At 44.1% G+C, this 26,778-nt stretch overlaps 1 protein-coding gene across 4 annotated transcripts in view; it reads right to left on the bottom strand.

The window, feature by feature from the left end:
• mapkbp1 (mitogen-activated protein kinase binding protein 1) overlaps nt 1-26,778 on the bottom strand; it is a 76,758-nt gene that overhangs the window by 24,491 nt on the left and 25,489 nt on the right. For 3 of the 4 annotated variants that reach the window (XM_031828681.1, XM_031828680.1, XM_031828679.1), the window contains 11 exons: nt 18,496-18,558; nt 16,683-16,740; nt 13,373-13,543; nt 12,921-13,058; nt 11,018-11,200; nt 10,303-10,320; nt 7,011-7,171; nt 5,405-5,594; nt 4,875-5,015; nt 4,346-4,530; nt 1,906-1,997 (listed from right to left, as the gene is read on the bottom strand). In XM_031828681.1, the coding sequence (XP_031684541.1) occupies nt 1,906-1,997; nt 4,346-4,530; nt 4,875-5,015; nt 5,405-5,594; nt 7,011-7,171; nt 10,303-10,320; nt 11,018-11,200; nt 12,921-13,058; nt 13,373-13,543; nt 16,683-16,740; nt 18,496-18,558 (1,400 nt within the window). The remainder of the gene's footprint in view (nt 1-1,905; nt 1,998-4,345; nt 4,531-4,874; nt 5,016-5,404; nt 5,595-7,010; nt 7,172-10,302; nt 10,321-11,017; nt 11,201-12,920; nt 13,059-13,372; nt 13,544-16,682; nt 16,741-18,495; nt 18,559-26,778) is intronic. The other variant, XM_020488492.2, reaches the window with a different exon arrangement.

The following is a 26,778-nucleotide window of genomic DNA, read 5'->3' as shown; positions in this document are numbered from 1 at the left end:
TTGACATTTTTGTAGTGGTTGAAGGGAAAATCAAGCCTGAAATTTCAAAGTGGAAATTGAAAACTTCAGAAGCCTTTTTAAACTTCAAATACATTACAAGTTTGACATTTTCTGCAACGCAGGAAAGTGTGATCGAATTAAGATCCTACATCTGTATTACCTTTATCCCTGTTACCGGTAATCTATTAACGAGAGGACACAGCAGTGCAAACTCTCTTTTTCCTTAGAGGCTCACTGAGAAATGAGAGCAGTACTACGGTATGCCAAGCATGAGCCATGTAGGGATCGCCTGCATAGAGGGATATGAAATATCCTCAGCTAGGTCGAGTCCAATATTTCTCACCAAAATCATACTGGAAAACTAGATTAAACGGCTTTCTAAATATTTTATTCATTTATTTATAGATGACTCTACAGCTATTTGCATGTGCAACATGCAGTGCTTATGTGGAGTGACTGCACTCCACATGGTCAACAAACGTGATTATATTAGCCTAATACCAATGAGCTGACTGAACCTCAATATCCATGTGAATTGTTAATCAAAAATGAATTTTAAAGCACTCTACCGAGGGACTTGATTGAATTTCCAACCTGATTCAACTGAGTAAATGAAAAGCACTATCTATTTAGCATATCCTCTCCTTGCTGAGATTGCACATCGATCCTGGATCTGGCAGCATTGTGACTGTGTTAACCTTGTTCCCAGCAAGATACAATAGCAAGGGCAAGCGCTAGACTTAAAACGTATTGAGCATATCGAGTGCACCCATGGGTGGTCCAGTCAAATTGCCGTGGTCTGCGGGAGGCTTTGTCCCTTAATTATATTTCTATGACAGTAGGCAGGCAGGCTACCTGAACACAGCAGTTCTGCAGGACAATGGTAAGTAACAGCTCTGAATATCAGCACCCTGGACGTGTTAATGTACAGTGCAGTGCGGCGGCCAGAGGGCGTGTCAGTGTATTGGGTTTATTCTTAGCCCTTCTATCTTCCCCTCTGTGTATGTGGTGGCAACCACCAACGAATGGCCTAGAGAGGAATGATCCACTGAGAGAATCTATTAACAGGTGAGCCCCTAGATGCGTCCCAAATGGCACCCTATTTCCTATATAGTGCACTACGACAACCTTATGAGCCCTCGTCAAAAGTAGTGCACTACAGTGCATTCAGAAAGTATTCAGACCCCTTCCCTTTTCCACATTTTGTTACGTGACAGCCTTATTCTAAAATGGATTAAATACAAAAATGTCCTCATAAACCTACACACAATACCCCATAATGACAAAGCGAAAACAGGTTATTAGAATTTTTTGTAAATCAAAACTAGATGGTGTTCAGAGATAGATGGGAGGGGTTGAGGGGAGCAAAAGGGTGGGACAAAAAAAGAAGATGTAAAACTATACTTTGTCTGTAAAATGTATATAGTATGTATAAGCTGGAAGTAGAAGTCTAATTGTTGTTGTCCATTAGTTAACTCCAATTAGGGGAGGGGTGATAGGGTTAGGAGAAAATAACAAAGAATGGGGGATTGGAAATGATGCAGACAATTACATTGATAGAAGCCACAAACTATCTGCAATATTAAAGCTGATCCACCCCCTAAACATTTTTTACATTGAAAATTACTAAAATAACTAACTTCTAGAGTGCTTTGAGAGTTCCATTCTATTGCACAAATGCCTATTTAGAGCTTTGATTTTACTGTGTTCAGTGGGAACGTCAATTCACAACCCAGCCTTCTTATAACTTGCCGGAGCTCTGAAGTGGTTTGTTTCACAAGTCAATGGGAGGTTGGTGAAGCATCTGGCAAGCAGCTTAAGGTGGTTTAAAACTCCAGTAGTATCATTAACCATGGTGTCTCTTTAATTTCCTCCCAGGAGAGGGAAAGCCACTGTCTGACTTACCCGTCTCAGGCTTGGAGTATTCCAGACAAAGGATCTCAGAGTCGTGGGCCTGAACGTTCAGAATCTCCTCCATGCTCACCAGCTCATGGATTCTGCAACAGCAATTAGAATAGAATAGTACTTTATTAGTCCTTAACACAACAAACACTACTTTTTTGGGAGGACCGCATATGGTTTACAGCACAGCTGAGTCTCTCTACACAGACACCACAGGGCCGCAGTAGAATGCAGAGTAGACCGCCATCATTACATTTTGTGTGACATTCTAACAAGTAGCCTTGGTGTTCACCGGGTCATTAGTGATCTAGCCATGGTGCATCCATCCATCCAGTTACAGTTGCAGTTGGAAGTTTACATTCACTTAGGTTGGAGTCATTAAAACTTGTTTTTCAACCACTCCACACATTTCTTGTTAACAAACTATAGTTTTGGCAAGTCGGTTAGGACATCGACTTTGTGCATGACACAAGTAATTTTTCCAACAATTGTTCACAGACAGATTATTTCACTTATAATTCACTGTATCACAATTCCAGTGGGTCAGAAGTTTACTGTGCATTTAAACAGCTTGGAAAATTTAAAAAAATGATGTCATGGCTTTAGAAGCTTCTGAAAGACTAATTGACATAATTTGAGTCAATTGGAGGTTTACCTGTGGATGTATTTCAAGGCCTACCTTCAAACTCAGTGCCTCTTTACTTGACATCATGGGAAAATCAAAAGAAATCAGTCAAGATCTCAGAAAAAAACCTCCACACGTCTGGTTCATCCTTGGGAGCAATTTCCAAACGTTCATCTGTACAAACAATAGTACGCAAGTATAAACACCATGGGACCACGCAGCCGTCATACCGCTCAGGAAGGAAACGCATTCTGTCTCCTACAGATGAACGTACTTTGGTGAGAGAAGTGCAAATCAATCCCAGAACAACAGTCAAGGAGCTTGTGAATTTACTGGAGGAAACAGGTACAAAAGTATCTATTTCCACAGTAAAACAAGTCCTATATCGACATAACCTGAAAGGCTGCTCAGCAAGGAAGAAGCCACTGCTGCAAAACCGCCATAAAAAAGCCAGACTGTGGTTTTCAACTGCACATGGGGACAATTAATCATACTTTTTGGAGGAATGTCCTCTGGTCTGATGAAACAAAAATAGAACAGTTTAGCCATAATGACCCTCGTTATGTTTGGAGGTAAAAGGGGGAGGCTTGCAAGCCGAAGAACACCATCCCAACCTTGAAGCAAGGGGGTGGCAGCATCAGGAGGGACTGGTGCACTTCACAAAATAGATGACTTCATGAGGCAGGAAAATTATGTGGATATATTGAAGCAACATGTCAAGACATCAGTCAGGAAGTTAAAGCTTGGTCACAAATGGGTCTTCCAAATGGACAATGACACCAAGCATACTTCCAAAGTTGTGGCAAAATGACTTAAAGACAAGGTATTCGAGTGGCCATCACAAAGCCCTGACCTCAATCCTATAGAAAATTTGTAGGCAAAACTGAAAAAGCGTGTGTGAGCAAGGAGGCCTACAAACCTGATTCGGTTACACCAGCTCTGTCAGGAGGAATGGGCCAAAATTCACCCAACTTATTGTGGGAAGCTTGTGGAGCGCTACCCGAAACATTTGACCCAAGTTAAACAATTTAAAGGCAATGCTACCAAATACTAATTGAGTGTATGGAAACTTCTGACCCACTGGGAATTTGATGAAAGAAATAAAAGCTGAAATAATAATTCTCTCTACTATTATTCTGACATTTCACATTCTTAAAATAAAGTGGTGATCCTATCTGACCTAAGACAGGGAATTTTTACAAGGATTAAATGTCAGGAATTGTGTAAAACTGAGTTTAAATGTATTTGGCTAAGGTGTATGTAAACCTCCGACTTCAACTGTATGTGGAAAGATGCAGTCAGGGGCAGGACTGCTGCTGCTGAAAGGACTCTAACCTCCTCTAACCCCAATTTAACAAACACGGTGATTGGGAGTCAGACAGGGCAGTGCACAATTTACCCAGCATCAACCGGGTTAGGGTTTGGCTGGGGTAGGCCGTCATTGTAAATAAGAATTTGTTCGTAACTGACTTGCCAAGTTAAATAAACTAATTTTAAAAACACAGCTCTGAGAACACACACACCCTCCCAGGAGTCTAATTAAGTGAATTGAATTAGGACAGGGGTGCTGATGCCTGAAGGGTGGAGATTCAAAACAAGGCTCCCTCTAGGAAGGCATGGGAGAGGTACTGTACCTCAGTGTTTTCCCCAGATGAAGGTCTACTAACCCAAACATTGATTGCTTAAACAAGATCCATTGAATTGTTTGTAGAGTAATCAAGACTACCAATGTACCAGAGTTTCTCGTTCTACTATCGTTTCTTCCATAGACTTGGAACTGCAGGTGTGCGAACAAACACTATTTTTCTCCAACAGTACCTCAAGGTGCCGGTGCGGTCGCCCGACGCCAGGTGCTGCCCGTCGGGGCTCACACACATGGTCCTGATGCCCGTCCTAGTCTCTGAGGTCTGGGGGTCGGCCTTCTCTCCGTTCCCCGAGTTGAGGAACTCTGTGTCCAGCAGGCCGGCCGTGTTGTTGTCCATGTAGATGATCTTCTGGAGGTCCTGGAGAGAGAGAAGTGGAGGGACGGGTTATTAGCTGAGAAAACCATACACTGTAGATTCACCATCAATCGATCTCTGTCAGGTGGTTGTGTGTGCTGCAGAGTCAGTGTCCCCCTCTCACGGCATAACTCTGGATTCATAGGTTCCTCTCCTCTTTGAGTAGAACAACTATCTATCAAATCTAAAATCAGCAGCCATTCGTGTTGAGATCAGGAGTTATTTAGCTCGACGGGAGTGTGTGAGACATACGTTGCAGGCAGCTGAGGAGGGTGGGGGTTACGGTTAGAGGAGGGGGAGCTGGTGAGCTAGCAGGAGTTACAGGGTGTGTTGAAAGACAGACGTACGTTGCTGATGACGTTGCGGCTGAGGGTGGTGCTGTGACCGTCAGTGTTCCAGAGACGGATGGTGTTGTCTGAGGAGCAGCTGAGGAAGGAGCCTGGAGGCAAACAGGGCTGCTCACCATCACTTACCCTGTCCGGGTACACCTGTCCAGGTACACAGAACATGGAACATTAGTAGACCTGGCATCTGGAAGAGATGATGTAAACATTCATACAGATACATTTTGGATACACCTAAAAAAAAAGGTACATAGGACACGGAAACAGTTCTAAACTAGTATACGCACATTCTAGCTGCGGGGTTGAAAAATGGCACTACAGAATAAGATACCCGCACACCGTTGAATGCTGTGCTGCACCCAACAACATAAACGAGAGCATCATTCAACAGTGTGCAACGGGTATCTTGTTTCTTTTCTACATGTAAAATAAGCCTCTGTATACAAGGAGTAAGGAGTGATACGATACACAATGCCCTGACGAAGGCTTTGTAACGCAACATATTCCTCCAGGCCTCCCCTCCCTGGCCTTACCTCGACGCTCCACACGCAAGCCGAGTGGTAGAGGGCGGAGTAGACCTTGCCCACTTTCCTGAGGTCCCGTACGTCCCACACGTACAGGCTGTGGTCGTTGTAGACACAGGACAGCCAGCGGCTCGCAGGGTCATATGATACAGCCACTGTGTCAGGGTACCGGGCGTCCATCTTGTGGCTGAAGAGGTGGCTGGAGGGAGAGAGGGAGGGAGGGAGGGGAGAGTTGATATGTAATAGCACTGTTACACTGTAATAAAAAGTAGACATTGAATTTAGAAAGGACTTTTCCAGAACCCAGAGATCATTTACAAGATAGTCAAAAAGTTACTCAATACAAGGGTTATGGAAAAGCCCAACTTTAATGGTTGTGTTTTTAGGCAGATTGTTTTAGGCAGATTTTTTTTTCCAGCTGTGCTTTTGACCAGAACATGATGTGCATACTGGGAGAGGTCTGGCCACTTTACGGTGTGTCCCACTGAAACTTCTATAAACAGTAGTGAGCTGGCCTTGATGGCAGGCCTCACTTAATAGTAGCTTCGTCATGAGCATAACTACGACGCCATCTCTGGGCCCTGTTCAAAAGTAGTGCACTAAATAGGGAATAAGGTGTCATTTGGGACACACCCATGCAGTTAGTCAGGGGCGGCAGGTAGCCTAGTGGTTAGAGCGTTGGGCCAGAAGGTTGCTGGATCGAATCTCCGAGCTGACAAGGTAAAATCTGTCATTAAGCCCCTGAGCAAGGCAGTTAACCCACTGTTCCCCCGGGCGCCGAAGACGTGGATGTCGATTAAGGCAGCACCCCGCACATCTCTGATTCAGAGGGGTTGGGTTAAAAGGCGGAAGACACATTTTCAGTTGAATACATTCAGTTGGACAACTGACTAGGTCTCCCCCTTTCACTGGTGGGCTTTTTCACGTCCCACACAAACATGCTACCGTACAGACATGATTAGTCAGCTAACCTGTTGGAACATCTGGGGCCTATTGTCAGTGAGTCAGTCGAACAGGGAAATGAACCAGTTGAATTACAGCGTCAGCATCTCAGCACTCAGTCCATGTTTATGAGGAGAAGAGAACTAACTTGCAGAGGAATCTCTGTTTTGTCTTTCTGAAGGCATCAATGACAAAATATATATTTAAAAAGAACTTGAGGGGAACACACATGATAGGAACACAATCTGATATTTAACTCCAGCTGGGCCCCTGTGCATCCTGGATGAAAAGTAATAACAAAAAGGAAATCATTCAAGGGTATGTTGTGTGGTTGGTTTGTTTGGTATTTGCATTGGTATGTAGAGTATGATGCTGTATGAGAAGCAGATACCACACAACCCACACTGCTCTGGCTAATCAACTGGACTGCTCCCACTTCCCACAGTCACAAACAAACTATTCAGCCACTGGACACTTTACTCACGATCAGGGCATCATGTAAACGTCATTATATTGACAATTAAATTACATTTTATAGTGTTCCTTTTTCTTAAAATATACCCTTGCAGACACGAAAATCTCTTTACGTTGTTGTTTATAATACCAACGTTTCGGTCTGAGACCTTTTTCCTAGACACTCACCTTTACCTCTCTGGCTCTGACTGACACTCACCTAGCCTCCACCACGGTGGCGATGTCTGTTCCCAGGCAGTGTGGGCGTGGCAGGGTACAGATGAAGTGCAGGTTGACAGGGCTGAAGACCCTCACGGTGCCGTCTGCACAGCCACAGAAGATCAGCTCCTCTGTCACAGACAGAGACGTGGCCTGAGATGTCTGGGGAGCAGAGGAGAGGAAGGGGGGTTATACACAACATTGCTTCCCCTACTATTGTACAGAGTATACGGTACTGGCCACCACGTCTGGCTCTTTTCCCCTCTGCATAAAAGAGTTTCAATTGAAAAAACATTTGTTGTGTTGAATTACGGAGTGGGATTTTAAAGAGGCTTTGGGATGTTGATTTAAGGGCCTTTCAAGAACCACCTTGAAAATACTCTAGGGGAAACACTGACGATCTGCTGCACAACATAGGCTTATAGGTCTTCAGGGAACTAAACTTGCACAGACAGCAGAAAGAACTAGAGTGCTGTCTCAATAATATTGAACCTATTGAAGCCCATTGTCAGTGAAGCATCAGAGAACCCACTTCTAGGGTCTAGCAGTCAGCACCACAGACTTGTTATTCTGTGAAAATACTGATAGATATAATTTCACTTGCCAATATTACCAGCTTTACTGTCACTAGGCCCCTGGGCAAACAATATGAAAACATCTCTCAAGTAATTTAATTTAGGCAGAAGAAGTGGCTTCACTAGAAAAGCAATATTGTCCAAAGTTAACCGCAGAAACAGGATGCCAGAAACAGAATGATATGCAATATATTTCCCTGTGGTAAAGCTGAAAGATGCAAGGCATCCAGAAACCACAAATGCTCGCGTGCAGCATAATGAGATCTAGGCCTACAGCGTGTAAACAACAATATGCAATATCATTTTCCAATTTACCAGTATGATGCTTAGAATAACGTAAAAGAGCGATTCAGCCAGCCATGGTGCCCAGACTGGACACATATTTAGCTCCAAGTCCAACAACAGTAATTTACTCAATCGTTTACACATTCCCCCATTGGGCTTGGGTTGCCAAAGCATGCTGTGCTTTCCCTACAATCACAGCATGCCAGTGACGCAACCATCTTAGCAGGGGAGAAACCAAAATATATGAAAGTGACAGCATCAAGTGGCCTCTGGGGAAGAGGAGTGTATGGTGACAGTCCGCTTATGACAGAGGATACTTTCTCTCCTGCCTTCTACAGCATGTCAGATATGCAGTTCATGGGAGGGGATGAAAGACAAATGTCACAGTTTGATGTAGTGGTTGTGGTCAATTGTTACAGGCTAAAGCACCTCATGTTTGGAAGTCTTTAAAAATCCCCACCAGTAGCTTCACAGTGAGAATGTTAAGAGCGCCAACTAATCAATTGCGTTGAGAGAAACAATAGGCGTTTTCTTGACGAGCAGCGCGAGTGGAGGTGCCAGGATGGAATGTGATGGTATCGCAGAGGTTGATGAGCTCTGAATCAGACAGAGCAAGCATTGTCCAATCCTCTTCTCCCTCCCTCGCTCTCTCTCTTTTCTCTCATTCTCTTTTCTCTCCCCCGCTTTCATTTCCATTCTTCTCTCCCTTGCCACCCACCCGCCCCACCGTAGCCCCGACCCACTTCAGCCCTGTCAGCATGAAGGTGCCAGGCCAAGCATTGCCAATCAGGCAGGGATCACGCTCTGGTAGAGTGGGTTCCAATAATGTGGTACAAGTTCAGGCAAAGGTTGTTGAGACCTCAAAGTCTGCATCCGAAATGGCACCCTATTCCCTTTATAGTCTTCTATGTTTGACCAGGTCCCTTTAATCTCTGGTCAAAAGTAGTGCACTATATACAGTGGCAAGAGAAAGTTTGTGAACCCTTTGGAATTACCTGGATATCTGCATAGATTTGACATACAATTTGATCTGATCTTCATCGAAGTCACAACAATAGACAAACACAGTGTGCTTAAGCTAATAACACACAAATTATTGTACTTTTCTTGCCTATATTGAATACATAATTTAAACATTCACAGTGTAGCTTGGAAACAGTATGTGAAACCCTAGGCTAATGACTTCTCCAAAAGCGAATTGAAGACAGGAGTCAACTAACCTGGAGTCGAATCAATGAGACGAGATTGGAGATTTTAGTTAGAGCTGCCCTGCCCAATAAAAAAAACTCACAAAATTTGACTTTGCTATTCACAAGAAGCATTGCCTGATGTGAACCATGCCTCGAACAAAAGACATCTCATAAGACCTAATATTTAGAATTGGTGCCTTGTATAAAGCTGGAAAGGGTTACAAAAGTATCTCTAAAAGTCAGTCCACGGACGGTAAGACAAATAGTTTATGACCAATTTATGCAGAAATCCAGGTCCTTCTAAAGGGTTCATATACATTTTCTTCCCACTGTAAAGAATAGGGTGCCATTTGGGGACGCATACTAAGGCCCCTCCATCAAAGTCCTGCATGAATTCTGACGACCAGATGAAAATACTGTACAAGCTGACCCTTTGACCTGATAATTCACATGCATTGTTCAATGTACAGTACATAAAAACCGAAACAGAGTATAATCCCACAAGTCAACATGACCTTCTCAGGCCCTCGGGATATGAAACCAGGAAACCATGAGGTTAGCACTAGCAATGATGTGAGAAGTATCTATCGAAGGCCTGGGGTGAAAACATTGTTTTGTTCTCACACAAACACCAAAATGAGGTGACCGGTGATGCTGAAATCAACTCTACCTCAGGTTTTTAATGTGAATAAAGGCTAGCCTATATCGAAGAGTGATGCTAACGATGACATACCTTTTCTCACATGAAAACCTGGGGGAAAATGTATGTGAATGCTGAAGTCAACTTTACCCCAGATTTTAAATGTGAGTAAACAAGGTATACTTATCTAAGGTCTGGGGGGGAATCAATGAGTTCATAGAGATACAACGTGTGTCCTATTGAATTCTGTGGACAAGTTCATATGTCATATTGTTTTCACACCAACGCCATTATAAACCCTCTATACTTTGTTCTGGAGTGTATGTATAATCATGTGGACACAAGGTGATGGAAGGTTTGAGTGAGGACAATGGACGGCCAACATCTGGTGTGTGAGCAGAGGGGACGTTGAGAATGACGACTAGGGTCAAGTCAAGCACACACACAGCCAATAGGGCGGACAGGTGGGCATGATAGAACGCAGTGTTCTGAGAATGACTCCCAATGGGATGCTCGGAGGTATCGGAGGAGGGCGGGGCACAACTTTCAGCTGATGTGCATGGAAGTGACAACTGCCGCAGCACAGATAAGGGACAGACTTACTGTGATGACGACGTTTTTCTGGACAGTGTAAGAGAAGAAGCAGAAGAAGACTAATATTAGACAGCAGCACAGAGGGGCAAATGAACACTCCTACAGGACCACAACCCCTACACGAGTTGTCTGTCTATAATTGACTTTTAAGAAGGGGCTGAAAGCAGTGTACTGTATGACAGTCGGTGGCTACATATGACATCTAGAATTAGGATCTAGTAGCCAGTCAAGTGGCTTGAAAGTTTGAACCTGTGCCACAAGTAGATTGAAAAAGGGTTATGTTCTAAGCTGGTTATGCAGTAGAAGCTGTGATAAGTCACCAGCTCTTTCTCTGCCAGCGTTTACACACCATCGGTTCTGTAGCGATACTCCATTCATTCACACGGTTTTAGACTAAAGCGATTCATAGTGTTACTCTCCGCTTGTGGACACAGCCAGGCAGCTACAGTTCCAGTAGAACTGGAAAGTAGCCTAGTGCCTAAATGTGTCCAATAAACTGGAAAGGAACTGTAGGGAACTCTAAAATGTCATTGAATTCAGGGTTTCCTTTCCATTTGATTTTATTGCCTTTTTAACCTGGCAGCCAAATACTTTTGAGTCAAGGAGATCAATTCTTAATTCTATGAATGACTCCTATAACAAGGCTCATTTCCGTTTTCGGTTGCAAAATGTCTTGTTACGTTGTGCCTTTACTGAACGTGACCTAGAGTTTAAAGTAACTCACCCTTAGCTCCACCCATTTGTCCAGCAGGCGTTTGTCATTGAACTCGCAGAGCAGGCCTGAGGAAGTGATGCAGAAGGTGCTGCCGGCTTTACGACCCTTCCCACATGCCACGTCAGAGAAGAAGTTGTTCCTCAACTCTCCCAGGAGCCCTGAGCGACCCAGCAGAGGAACTGTGGCGTTCACCTAGCAGACACAGGGAGGGAGAGAGGGAGGGAGGAATTATTTGAGAGCCATTGCTATGGGGTCTGACAGACCTAGTCCATCAGTTTGGTATGTTAACCTAAACCCGTCAACAATGAAGAGGCGACTCCGGGATGCTGGCCTTCTAGGCAGAGTTGCAAAGAAAAATACATATCTCAGACTGGCCAATAAAAAGAAAAGATCAAGATGGGCAAAAAAAACAGACACTCCACAGAGGAAGACTCTTAAAAAGTGTTATGGTCAGACAAATCTAAGTTTGAGGTGGTTGGATCACAAAGAAGAACATTTGTGAGACGCAGAAAAAATGAAAAGATGCTGGAGGAGTGCTTGACGCCATCTGTCAAGCATGGTGGAGGCAATGTGATGGTCTGGGGGTGCTTTGGTGGTAGTAAAGTGGGAGATTTGTACAGGGTGGAAGGGATCTTGAAGAAGGAAGGCTATCACTCCATTTTGCAACGTCATGCCATACCTTACCTTGTGGACGGCGCTTAATTGGAGCCAATTTCCTCCTACAACAGGACAATGACCCAAAGCTCCAAACTATGCAAGAACTATTTAGGGAAGAAGCAGTCAGCTGGTATTCTGTCTATAATGGTGGCCAGCACAGTCACAGGATCTCAACCCTATTGGGCTGTTGTTGGAGCAGCTTGACCATAAGAAGTGCCCATCAAGCCAATCCAACTTGTGGGAGGTGCTTCAGGAAGCGTGGGGTGAAATCTCTTCAGATTACCTCAACAAATTGACAACTAGAATACAAAGGTCTGCAAGGCTGTAATTGCAGAAAATTGAGGATTTTTTGACAAAAGCAAAGTTTGAAGGACAAATTTATTATTTCAATTAAAAATAGTTATTTACAACCTTGTCAACGTCTTGACTATATTTCCTATTACAAGGACATTTCTAAGTGACCCCAAACATTTTTATTCGATTTTCTTTACCAGGTAAGGTGACTGAGAACATGTTCTCATTTACAGCAACGACCTGGGAAATAGTTACAGGGGAGAGGAGGGGGATGAATGAGCCAATTGTAAGCTGGGGATGATTAGGTGACCGTGATGGTATGAGGGACAGCTTGGGAATTTAGCCAGGACACCAGGGTTAACACCCCTACTCTTACGATAAGTGCCATGGGATCTTTAATGACCTCAGTGAGTCAGGACACCCGTTTAACGTCCCATCTGAAAGACGGAACCCTACACAGGGCAATGTCCCCAATCACTGCCCTGGGGCATTGGGATATTTTTTAGACCAGAGGAAAGAGTGCCTCCTGCTGGCCCTCCAACACCACTTCCAGCAGCATGTGGTCTCCCATCCACGGACTGACCAGGACCAACCCTGCTTAGCTTCAGAAGCAAGCCAGCAGTGGGATGCAGGGTGGTATGCTGCTGAATTTTGAATGGTAGTGTAGGACATTTAGATTGGGCATCAACATGGCTATTGAACTTGAGATCTGACGTCTGTTATCATCCTAATAGCTTACTGAAGAGAAGAGTTTCCAAAACTGGTCCTTGTGACCTCCAACAATTCCACATAAAGTATTTGTTAAATTCCAACAAAATTACACCTAATTAGGCTGGCAGGTAGAATCTAATTTCTTCTTAAGTCCATTAGTTATTATCTAATTTGTTAATTAACTCAACAGTTATTATTGATCAGTTATGGATTAAGTCATGCTGTTGTTGGTGTGACTGACTGTAAATACCTTGGAGGATTTGGTGTGATCCAGGTACCAGAACTTGACGTGCCTGTTCCCTGCCGTGACAAAGTAGGAGCTGTCGTCTGAGAAGGACACGGCCGTCACTTTACTGGAGACTTTGTTGGCTGCCACCACAATGTTTTTCTGAGACGGAGAAAAAAATAGCACAGAACAAGGACTGTAGATCGACATTAGATATATACTTTATTTTCCTCAGAGAAGAAGAGAGGAAAGGTGTTCAGTATAAAACATTGAACAGCAGTTTAAAAACCGCACCATCTGGCTATATGTATATTAATGTATTTGGAGAGTCGTCGTCGATTGCCTCTTCTTCCAAAGGAGCAATGGGCCTAAGTAGCTAAAGTATTTTTTTACTCATCCAAAATGTATTGGAAAATGGAGACATTTGAAGAACTAATAAGACCCAATGAAGACCTAATAAGGGAGTAGCTCGCTACCTTCCAGGCCCAGACATTGACGATCATGTCGTGCTGGTATCCCACGCTGACGATGTACTTGCTGTTAGGGCTGAAGGCCACGCAGGAGATGCCGTACTTATGCTCCTGTAGCTCGGCCACCTGAGTCCGCTCTGCAACGTCCCACACCCGCACAGCAGGCATGTGCCCACTCTGGAAGGGGAGAGAGGGAGGAGGAAAGGAAGAAATAGGGATGAATGAAAGACAGAATGATAAATCATGCACAAAAATATTCTACTTCTTTTCACTCTAGCCTACATCATGTATCACACCCACACATGTTCATCTTATCTTCATTTATTTCCTGTTAATTTATCCAGGCAAATGGATTAAGAACTAACTCTTATAATGACGACCTGACAGGTTTGTATCCAGAAGGTGATGTAGCCTCAGTCCGATTCCCTGGATCATGCAGATGTTGTCGAAGGACAGAAGTCTCTAGTCTCCACTAAGCTTTTCAATGTACCCTGTAACTGCGTCCCAATCTGGTAATGATTTGTCTTATGCAACTCAAGGATAGAACAGAAGATCGAGTGGAGGGAATTTAAAGAGGAAAGGCGAGGGAGACTTAAGCCAGGAAATTATTTCTAAAGCATCTCTAGTACTGTCTTCCCCTCTGCAGGCAGAGGCTCAGAGGCAGGCAGAGGATTATGGACTTCCTGACAGGCCGCCCCCAGGTGATAAAGGTAGGTAACAACACATCTATCACGCTGATCCTCAACACGGGGGCCCCACAGGGGTGCGTGCTCAGTCCCCTCCTGTACTCCCTGTTCACCCATGACTGCATGGCCAAGCACAACTCCAACACCATCATTAAGTTTGCCGACGACACAACAGTGGTAGGCCTGATCACAGACAACGACGAGACAGCCTATAGGGAGGAGGTCAGAGACCTGGCAGTGTGGTGCCAGGATAACAACCTGTCCCTCAATGTGAGCAAGACAAAGGAGCTGATTGTGAACTACAGGAAAAGGAGGACCAAGCACACCCCCATTCTCATCGACGGGGCTGTAGTGGAGCAGTTTGAGAGCTTCAAGTTCCTTGGTGTCCACATCACCAATTAACTATCATCATCAATTAATGAACATGCACCTGTGGAGCGGTCGTTAAGACACTAACAGCTTACAGACAGTAGGCAACTCAGGTCACAGTTATGAAAACTTAGGACACTAAAGAGGCCTTTCTACTGACTCTGAAAAACACCAAGGGAAAGATGCCCAGGGTCCCTGAACGTGCCTTAGGCATGCTGAAAGGAGGCATGAGGACGACAGATGTGGCAAGGGCAATAAATTGCAATGTTCGTACTGTGAGATACCTAAGACAGTGCTACAGGGAGATAGGATGAACAGCTGATCGTCCTCGCAGTGGCAGACCACGTGTAACAACACCTGCATAAGATCGGTACATCCGAACATCACACCTGCGGGACAGGTACAGGATGGCAACAACAACTGCCCGAGTTACACCAGGAATGCACAATCCCTCGATCAGTGCTCAGACTGTCCGCAATAGGCTGAGAGAGGCTGGACTGAGAGATTGTAGGCCTGTTGTAAGGCAGGGCCTCATCAGATGTCACTGGCAACAACATCGCCTATGGGCACAAACCCACCGTTGCTGGACCAGACAGGACTGGCAAAAAGTGCTCTTCACTGACGAGTCGCGGTTTTGTCTCACCAGGGGTGATGGTCGGATTCACGTTTACCGTCGAAGGAATGAGCGTTACACCGAGGCCTATACTCTGGAGCGGGATCGATTTGGAGGTGGAGGGTCCGTCATGGTCTGGGGCGGTGTGTCACAGCATCGGACTGAGCTTGTTGTCATTGCAGGCAATCTGAAATGTCCAGGAACTTGCAGGTGCCTTGGTTGAAGAGTGGGGTAACATCTCACAGCAAGAACGGTCAAATCTGGTGCAGTCCATGAGGAGGAGATGCACTGCAGTACTCCAGATACTGACTGTTACTTTTGATTTTGACCCCCCCTTTGTTCAGGGACACATTATTCAACTTCTGTTAGTCACATGTCTGTGGAACTTGTTCAGTTTATGTCTCAGTTGTTGAATCTTGTTGTGTTCATACAAATATTTATACATGTTAATTAAGTTTGCTGAAAATAAACGCAGTTGACAGTGAGAGGGCGTTTCTTTTTTGGCTGAGTTTATTACCTCAATTACCTTGACTAACACATGGACTCTGTGTACCGGTGCACCCTGCATATAGCCTCGCAACTGCTATTTTACTGTTGCTCTTTAATCATTTTTTATTTAGATAGTTTTTACTTCTGTTTATTTTTGTAAATACTTTAACACTTTTTTTTTTTAAACTGCATTGTTGGTTAAGGGCTTGTAAGTAAGCATTTCACTGTTGTATTTGGCGCATGACAAATATTCTTCTTTTTTATTTTCCATTTTAAATAAATATCATAGACTACAGTAGCAGCTAGGTAGAGTAAACCCATGGTTAGGGATGTTGGACAAAAGGAATTTGCTTTTGGTGCACTTCTTTAGAAAATAACACAATCAGGACAGCTGATGACGTCTAGCTCTTTTAAAGACAGAACACAAGCAGACTGTGTGGACCTCCCTTTGAGTACATACATAGGGCAGCAGCAGCTTGCAGCACGGTCAGCTAGCTACACCACAGAGCACAGACAGGCAGGGTGAGCACCAGCACACACTCTATGCCTTCTGCTACATCCCTGGAAGTCTCCCTCTCGCCGTCTGTCTCTTCCCCTCCCTTCTCTCCTCCCTCCCTCTCTCTCTCCTTCAGACAGCCAACAGAGTCAGTCTGCCACCCTGCCCCCTCGTGCTGCCATGGCAACCCTGCAGCAGCACACACACATTCACTTTCACACACACTTGTCTGGCTAATAAGCTCTTAGTAGATGAGAGAGGATTAGACTAGCACGCACGAACGCGAGCCCACACACACACTCACACACACACACACACACACACACACACACACACACACACACACACACACACACACACACACACACACACACACACACACACACACACACACACACACACACACACACACAGGCACACACAGATGCAGTAGACAACAATCTGTGGGTATGTTTTGTAGCATTCACAGTTATAGAACCACTCCTTTGTTGATGATGTGGCACAGACAGAGTTCAATTTATGAACTCTGGGGTTGTACACTGGTATGAAAGCTTTGCCAAGCAGTGGCAGTGGAGCGGGAAACAGTCAGATCTTTTCGAGAAGGTTGCAGTCCATTTTATCACATCATCACAGCATGTAAAAACACAATGAGAAGACACTCACCTCTCCTGTGACCACATATTTGCCATCAGGGGAAAATGACAGAGTGGTGATGGTTTTCCTGTGAAGAAGAGAGACAGGAGGGAGGAGAGGAAACATTTAATTACTGTTGAAGAGAAGTATGAACGCATCCGGGTCTCAAAGAGGGTTTTCCGCTTGGGATGTACTCTATGACAATGGCATACTTATACTCACCACAATCAATACATCAATCTGATGATTATTATTATCATACACTGGAGTAGAGCTTAGAGCCAGGCTCCTTCACTTCTAACGTTCTGTAGTGGTTGGCTCAATGGCCTGTGACTGGGAGTCGATTCGCTGGTTAAAAATGTTCGATTTCAGGGTGTTTCTTTAACTGTTGAAGCAGTTATCCAGTCCAGTACTCGTACACAGAGATAATGTCTGGCACCCTATTCCCTATGTAGTGCAGTACTTTTTTTAAAAGAAATAGTGCACTATATAGGGATTAGCAGTGGTGTAAAGTACTTAAGTAAAACATACTTTAAAGTACTACTTAAGTTGTTTTTTGGTGGTATCTGTACTTTACTATTAATATTTCGGACAACTTTTACTTTTAATTCACTACATTCCTAAAGAAAATAATGTACTTTTTACTACACACGAAAGTACTCGTTACATATTTAATGCTTAGCAGGACTAGAAAATGGTCCATTCACACACTTATCAAGAGAACATCCCTGGTCACCCCTACTGCCTCTGATCTGGCAGACTCACTAAACACACTTGCTTTGTTTGTAAATGATGTCTGAGTGAGTGTTGGAGTGTCCCCCTGGCTATCTGCAAATGGTTTGCTTAATATAAGGAATTTGAAATTATTTATACTTTTGATACTTATATATATTTTAGCAATTACATTTACTTTTGATACTTAAGTACATTTCAAATTAAATACTTTTAGACTTTTACTCAAGTAGTATTTTACTGGGTGAATTTCACTTTTACTTGAGCCATTTTATATTAAGGTATCTTTACTTTTACTAAAGTATGACAATTGGGTACTTTTTCCACCACTGGGGAATAGGGTGCAATTTGTGACGCTCAATTTGTTCCTTAGCTAAACTGTCCTAAAAACGTTTGAGGCCTAGCCAAGCAATTTTTATCTTATCAAATGCTGTACTAAGCAAATGCACACATGGCATTATTACTATACTGTAATCTAATCATGGTGCAGTAATAATTTGTTTGTAGAGTGATGAGCTGTAAAAGTAGGGAGACGAGGGTATAAAGTAAAAATATTAGCCTCCAGCCAGGAGAGCATAATGAAACAAAACGTTCTGGGTATATTACGGTTAGAATGGATGGAGCCAGCCACTCAGTCACACTGACGTGACCACATCTACTTTGGCTTTTCCCCACATATGAAAGGGGTTGGCAGAGGCTTTGAAGCCGTGGTGCTCCTTTGGTCGTTTGCTGATTCTCTGTCCAGTGCTCTCAGTCTTCAGTCTTTACATAAGCCATGTTGTGTTTGACAAGTCACTCCAAGTTAGTTCCCTGCCTCGCATTGACTCCAGATGGGCTGTATTTACAGGGCCTAATAACAGGGCATCTACATGATGACTCTAAGCCACATATATGCACCAAATCAAGAGACACGAGTGTCATGGCAGGGCTGTTACAATCCTCAGTGCATTTTTGTTTTTGTATGTATGCTATGTATGAGGACAAACCCTTAAGCCTAAGTGACAGTGACTAGCTGTCTGGATCCATCCATTCCCCTGGTGTGCCTTGCCTGCCTGGGGGTGACTGACCGTACAGGAGGCAGCAGCCATACAGTATGACGACGGACCCTCACCTGGAGCTGTTTAGGATGTGATGCTGTTTGTTCTTCTTGGGGTTCAGCAGCACCACCACACATCTGTAGGAAAGAAGCAGGGGAGAGGAGAAGAGAGGTTAGACTAACAAATCAATCCAATCAAAGTCGATTGGTTTATTGGTGTACTCACATTGAGATGTTATCGCAGGTGCAGTGATATATAGCAACACAATAACAATATACACACAATTCAAAAAGTCAAAATATAAAAAATAAATCAGAATCAGCTATGTCAGAGTCTGGAATGAAGGGCAGAGTACCGGGCGGTAGCTGGCTAGAGACAGTGTCTAAGGTGCCAGGCAGAGTACTGGGCAGTGGCCGGCTAGTGATGGCTGTTCAACAGTGTGAGGGCCATGCCAAATTTCTTCAGCCTCCTGAGGTTTAAGGTGCTGTTGCGCCTTCTTCACCACAGTGTCAGTGTGGTGGGACCATTTCAGGTCCTTGGTGAGGAACTTGGCAAGGAACTTGAAGCTTTTAACCCTCTCCACTGCGACCCCTTCGATGTGGATAGGACTGCTGTCTCCTGTAGTCCACGATCATCTCCTTTGTTTTGTTGACGTAGAGGGAGCGGTTTTGTCCTCGGCACCACTCTGCCAGGGTACTTAAGTTAAAGTAAACATTTTCACGTCCGGATGAAATGCATGCCCAAATTCAACTGCCTGCTACTCACCCCCAGAAGATAAGATATGCATATTATTAGTAGATTCGGATAGGAAACACTCTGAATTTTCTAAAACTGTTTGAATGATGTCTGTGAGTATAACAGAACTTATTTAGCAGGCGAAACCCAGAGGACAAACCATTCAGATTTCTTTTTTGAGGTCACTCTCTTTTCAATGCGTTTTCATTGGGAATCCAGATTTCTAAGGGACCTTCTTGCAGTTCCTACCACTTCCACTGGATGTCACCAGTCTTTAGAAATTGGTTGAGGTTTTTCCTTTGTGGAATGAAGAAGTAGCCCTGTTCAGAACGAGGGTAACTTGAAGTGTACTGTTAGATAGAGGCGCGTGACCAGAAAGCTAGCTACAGTTTGTTTTCCTCCTGTATTGAACACAGATCATCCCGTCTTCAATTTTATAGATTATTTACGTAAAAAAATACCTAAAGTTGTATTACAAATGGAGTTTGAAATGTTTTGTCAAAGTTTACAGGTAACTTTTGAGATATTTTGTAGTCACGTTGCGCAAGTTGGAACCAGTGTTTTTCTGGATCAAACGCGCCAAATAAATGGACATTTTGGATATATATTGACGGAATTAATCGAACAAAAGGACCATTTGTGATGTTTATGGGACATATTGGAGTGCCAACAAAAGAAGCTCGTCAAAGGTAAGGCATGAATTGTATTTTTATTTCTGCGTTTTGTGTCGCGCCTGCAGGATTGAAATATGCTTTGCTCTCTTTGTTTACGGAGGTGCTATCCTCAGATAATAGCATCGTTTGCTTTTGCCGAAAAGCCTTTTTGAAATCTGACATGTTGGCTGGATTCACAACAAGTGTAGCTTTAATGTAGCTTTAATTTGCTATATTGCATGTGTGATTTAATGAAAGTTGGATTTTTATAGTAATATATTTGAATTTGGCACTCTGGATTTTCCCTGGCTTTTGGCCAGGTGGGACGCTAGAGTTAACCTCCTCCCTGGAGGATATCGTCATTTTTGATCAGGCCTACCACTGTTGGAGTTGTGCATAGCCACACAGTCATGGGTGAACAGGGAGTACAGGATGGGGCTGAGCACACACCCCTGGGGGGCGCCCGTGTTGAGGATAAGCATGGCTGAGGTGTTGTTGCCTACCCTCACCACTTGGACCCAGTTGCAAATTGAGCGATTCAGTCCCAGAGCCCTGAGTCTTAATCACGTTGGCCATGGAGATTGAGAGCCAATTGTCCTCGTAAGCAGCGGGGGACTCTGTCGGCGGCTCTGTGTTATTCTCCTCCAAGCGGTGCAAAGGTGGTGTTCAATTTATCTGTGAGTGAGGCGTCAGTTTCAACGACATGGCTGGTTTTCCCTTTATCTGAAGTCCCTGCCACATGCGTCTCGTGTCCGCGCCGATGATTTGCAACTACACTTTGTCTCTGTACGGTTGTTTCACCTCTTTGATCGCCTTACGGAAGTCATAGGCCTACTCAGGGGAATGACTACAACAATCAAGGCTCAGCAGTGTACTCCTAATTCATACCACAAAGTTCTAGCTAAAGAGAAAAATTAGGTAAGCAGTGAACATCAATAAAGCTACAGTGGAAAGTGTGGAATGAGTCCCGACAACAACAACATGATATTCCCATTTACCAAGCATCTAGCCAAGAATGACCCATGAGCCGCACTAAAATAAAGTTACATAAATACTTAATACCCCTCTTTTGTACTTTTTTCGGTTAAATATCAGAGTAGTGTACAGCACGGTTACAAAGTCACTATGTGTGGGAGTAAGTAAATGCGTGAGCACTGAGCAGCCTGGCCAAGCAAAAACCGAGTTGCCTTTTTAAGGTACTTCCATTTGTTGTTTCATCTCCCAGTGGAGTAACCCTCCTAAAAAGAGACTAAAAGAGAACGATGGCCTTTTATCCTATTACATGGCAACAGGGAAGATGAGAGGATACTTAGAGGACTTGTATATTCAGTCACTGACAACTTGTCAGGGCGAAGCACTGGGGTAATCATCAGAGCTGCTGAGAAAGCCTTTGAATTTAAGTGCTCCAGGTGTACAAGTGATACAATCAAAGGCACTACGACGTCATTGAGATTGTGCAGACAGAAAGGAATACAAAAGAAGCTGGTGCACCATGGGAAACTCTACAGTAGCCACACAATATTCCTGTTTGCTAAGCTACTAGTAGCCTAACTACCACAGAGCAGCTGACAAAGATCGTCTCAGGGGGTCTGCAAGTAGGCCTAAGTAAGACAATTGTAAACACAAAATGTTTTTCTTCCAGAGTACTTTCACTGGAACTGTAAGGTAAAAAAGAAAATGCCATAGAAGGAGAGAGGGAAAGCTGTTGTCATACTGCAGAGTTCAAGGGAAAATCCAATCAAAAATGTTAGTCCAATGTTGACATAGTCCCAAAATGTTTTGGATGTCAGCAGTCAAGTTTTCAAGATATTAGACTTTCAAGAAGCACATATCATCATGATGGCCACATCATCATGATGCAAAACGCATCAAGCGCAGCTTTGAAAAAACCGACGGGTCTGTGCAAGTCAAGCAGCTATTCCTACAACATTCCTCTCACTGCACACTAGCCAGATCTGAATCAGGGTTAGTTGTGGAATTACTTAAGGCAAGGGCTGATTTCAAAATTTTACTGCTAACCTACAAAGCATTACATGGGCTTACTCCTACCTATCTTTTCGATTTGGTCCTGTCGTACATACCTACACGTACGCTACGGTCGCAAGACACAGGCCTCCTAATTGTCCCTAGAATTTCTAAGTAAATAGCTGGAAACAGGGCTTTCTCCTATAGAGCTCAATTTCTATGGAATGGTCTGCCTATCCATGTGAGAGACGTATACTCAGTCTCAACCTTTAAGTCTTTATTGAAGACTCATCTCTTCAGTAGGTCCTATGATTGAGTGTAGTCTGGCACAGGAGTGTGAAGGTGAACGGAAAGGCACTGGAGCAACGAACCACTCTTGCTGTCTCTGCCTGGCCGGTTCCCTTCTCTCCACTGGGATTCTCTGCCTCGAACCCTATTACAGGAGCTGAGTCACTGGCTCACTGGTGCTCTTCCAGGCTGTCCCGAGGAGGGGTGCATCACTTGAGTGGGTTGAGTCACTGACGTGATCCCCCCCCCCCCTCCCCTTGGGTTGTGCCGTTGCGGAGATCTTTGTGGGCTATACTCGGCCTTGTCTCAGGATAGTAAGTTAGTGGTTGAAGATATCCCTCTAGTGGTGTGGGGGCTGTGCAGAAGGGCTTTATAAATACATTGATTTATTTGATAGACTTATCTTTTGTCATTCTAAAGTTTCTGAATGAAATGGGAATTGTGTAGCGATTATCATTCAGCAAGGGATTGGGAATATTTTCCACTTGCTAAAACTCATCACTCACGATGCATTTTGCATCATCATGATGATGTGACCGGTGACACTTATTTGAAAGTACAATATCTTGAAAACTTGACTGCTGACATGCAAAACATTTTGGGACTGTATCAACAGTGGACTAATGAAAATAATACCAAAATATAGTTTTGAGTGGATTTTCCCTTTAATAGGAGTCTCCAAATGTGCTGTACTGTGCTGAGGCATGGTCCTACAGACATGCCAAAAGTTACCTCACCTCAGTCCACTCCTAAAGAGTCTCCAAAGAATCAAACTGGGCACTGTGACTGAAACCCGATACACAGCATGTGTGATGCTTAATAGAGTAATGCTCCTCAGTCCTTTGCCCCTCAGTGAACTGTCTCCTACTGAGAGAGAGGGCCAGAGAGAGGGAGGGAGCTAGGGAGGGGACAGCTCATGGCCGACAACAATCGTGGCAGTCTTGGTCTACCCTGGCACAGCTCAACCCAGGGAAACTCACATTCCCTCAGATACATACACAGCATACACAGAGATTGTCGCCTCACTTCGAGTTCTTAGGAAACTATGCAGTATTTCGTTTTTTTGATGTATTATTTCTTACATTGTTAGCCCAGAAAATTTGAAGTGTTATTACATAGGGCCGGGAAGAACTATTGGATATAAGAGCGACGTCAACTTACCAACACTACGACCAGGAATACGACTTTTCCGAAGCGGATCCTTTGTTCGTACCACCACCCAGGAAATTGGATCTAATCCCAGAGGCCGACCCAAAACAACGTCGCCGTAGGAGAGTTAGACGGAGCGGCCTCCTGGTCAGACTTCAAAGGCATGCACACCACACACCGCTTCCGAGTACATTACCTGCCAATGTCCAGTCTCTAGACAACAAGGTGGACGAAATTAGGACAAGGGTTGCCTTCCAGTGAGACATCAGAGATTATAACATTCTCTGTTTCACGGAAACATGGCTCTCTTGGGATATGTGGTCGGAGTCGGTACAGCCACCGGATTTCTTCATGCGTCGCGCCGACAGAAACAAACATCTCTCTGGTAAGAAGAAGGGCTGTGGTGTATGCTTCATGATTAACGACTCATAGTGTAATCATAACAACATATAGGAACTCAAGTCGTTCTGTTCACCTGACCTAGAATACCTTAAAATCAAATGCCGACCACATTATCTCCCAAGAGAATTCTCTTCGATTATAGTCACAGCCATGTATATTCCCCCAAGCAGATACCTCTACGGCCCTCAAGGAAACTTCACTGGACTCTATGTAAACTGGAAACCATATTGAGGCTGCATTTATTGTAGCTGGGGATTTTAACAAAGCTAATTTGAGAACAAGGCTACATAAATTCTATCAGGACATTGACTGTAGCACTCACGCGGGCAATACACTGGACCACTGCTACTCTAACTTCCGCGATGCATACAACGCCCTCCCCTGCCCTCCCTTCGGCAAATCTGACCACGACTCCATTTTGCTCCTACCGTCCTATAGGCAGAAACTCAAACAGGACGTACCCGTGACTAGAACCATTCAACGCTGGTCTGACCAATAGGAATCCACGCTTCAAGATTGTTTTGTGCATGCGGACTTGGAAATATTCCGAGAAGCCTCAGAGAATAACATCGATTTATACGCTGACTCGGTGAGTAAGTTTATAAGGAAGTCAATTGGAGATGTTGTACCTACTGTGACTGTTAGAACGTACCCTAACCAGAAACAGTGGATAGATGGCAACAATTGCGCAAAACTGAAAGCACAAACCACCGCATTCAACCATGGAAAGATGTCTGGGAATATGGCCGAATATAAACAGTGTAGTTATTCCCTCCGCAAGGCAATCAAACAAGCGAAATGTCGGTATAGGGACAAAGTGGAGTTGCAATTCAACAGCTCAGACATGAGACGTATGTGGCGGGGTCTACAGGCAATTACGGATTACAAAAAGAAAACCAGCCATGTCACGGACACCAACGTCTTGCTTCCAGACAAACTAAACACCTTCTTTGCGCGCTTTGAGGATAATACAATGCCACCAACACGGCCCGCTACCAAGGACTACGGGCCCCCCCTCTCCTTCTCTGTGGCCGACGTGAGTAAGACATTTAAATGTGTTAACCCTCACAGGGCTGCTGGCTCAGACGGCAGCCCTAGCCACGTCCTCAGAGTACGCGCAGACCAGCTGGCTGGTGTGTTTACTGGAAAAATTCAATCGCTCCCTATCCCAGTCTGCTGTCCCCACATGCTTCAAGATGGCCATCATTGTTCCTGTACCCAAGAAGGCAAAGATAACTGAACTAAATGACTACCACCACATAGCACTCACTTCTGTCATCATGGTGCTTTGAGAGACTAATCAAGGATCATATCACCTCCCCCTTACCTGCTAACCTAGACCCACTTCAGTTTGCATACAGCCCCAAAACAGGTCCACAGACGATGCAAACGCCATCACACTGCCATATCCAATCTGGACAAGAGGAATAGCTATGTAAGAATGCTGTTCATTGACTACTGCATTCAACACCATAGTACCCTTCAAGCTCATCATTAACTTCTTATGGCTGCCATCCCATTAATGGGATAATTTTCATCAACAACCGCTGAATTGCATAGCGCCACATTCAAATAATATTACAAAAAATATTTATATTCATTGAAATCACAAGTGCAATATAGCAAAACACAGCTTAGCATTTTGTTAATCCACCTGTCGTGTCAGATTTTGAAAATATGCTTTAGAGCGAAAGCAATCCAAGCGTTTGTGTATGTTTATCAATCGCATTATGAACACCTAGCATCAAGTAGCTTGGTCACGAAAATCAGAAAAGCAATCAAATTAATAATTTACCTTTGTTGATCTTTGGATGTTTTCACTCTCAGACTCTCAGTTACACAATACATTTTCCTTTTGTTCCATAAAGATAATTTTTATATCCAAAATACCTCCATTTGTTTGGCCTGTTATGTTCAGAAATCCACAGGAAAGAGAGTTCACAACAACGCAGACAAATTCCAAATAGTATCCGTAATGTCCACAGAAACATGTCAAAAGTTTTTTATAATCAATCCTCAGGTTGTTTTTAAAATATATAATCAATAATATATCAACCGCAACTGTCTTTTTCAGTAATGGCTGCCCAAACTCTGTTACGCATACAAAACGCTGCTGGCACCCGGCCATACAATGACGCGATGTCATCTTTCTCGCTAATTTTTCAAAATAAAAGCCTGAAACTATGTCTAAAGATTGTTGACACCTTGAGGAAGTGATAGGAAAAGGAATCTGGTTGATATTCCTTTAGATGGAGCAAAGGCAGGCTATGGAGCATGGAGTTTTCAAAATAGAAGCCACTTCCTGTTTGATTTTCCTCAAGGTTTCGCATGCAATATCAGTTCTGTTATACTCACAGACAATATTTTGACAGTTTTGGAAACTTTAGAGTGTTTTCTATCCAATACTACTAATAATATGCATATATTAGCAACTGAGACAAAGGAGAAGGCCGTTTAGTTTGGCCAGCCATAAGAAGTTAAGCTTGAGGCCCTGGGTCACAACCCCGCCCTGTGCAATTGTGACTCAGACTTTGACGGGCCACCCCCAGGTGGTGAAGGTAGCAAACAACACCTCCACTTCGCTGATCCTCAACACCAGGGCCCCACAAGGGTGCGTGCTCAGCCCCCTCCTGTACTCCCTGTTCAACCACGACTGCGTGGCCATGCACGCCTCCAACTCAATCATAAAGTTTAGTAGGCTTGATTAGTAGTAGGCTTGATTACCAACAATGATGAGACAAGCCTACAGGGAGGAGGTGAGGGCACTTGGAATGTGGTGTCAGGAAAACAACTTTTCACTCAACGTCAACAAAACAAAGGAGATGATCGTGGACTTCTGGAAACAGCAGAGAGAGCACCCCCCTATCCACATCGACGGGACAGTAGTGGAGAAAGTGGAAACATCACGGACAAACTGAAATGGTCCACCCACACAGACAATGCAGTGAAGAAGGCGCAACAGTGCCTCTTCAACCTCAGGAGGCTGAACAAATTTGGCTTGTCACCTAAAACCCTCAAGCTTTTACAGATGCACAATTGAGAGCAGGCTGTATCACCGCCTGGTACGGCAACTGCACCGCCCTCAACCGCAAGGCTCTCCAGAGTGTGGTGCGGTCTGCACAACACATCACTGAGAGCAAACTACCTGCCCTCCAGGACACCAAC

Source organism: Oncorhynchus kisutch, linkage group LG7 (genome assembly GCF_002021735.2).
Source record: "Oncorhynchus kisutch isolate 150728-3 linkage group LG7, Okis_V2, whole genome shotgun sequence".
In the NCBI taxonomy this organism is placed as follows: Eukaryota; Metazoa; Chordata; class Actinopteri; order Salmoniformes; family Salmonidae; genus Oncorhynchus; species Oncorhynchus kisutch.
The sequence above is the reverse complement of the archived record's forward strand: the minus strand, read 5'-3'. Positions and strand labels throughout refer to the sequence as shown.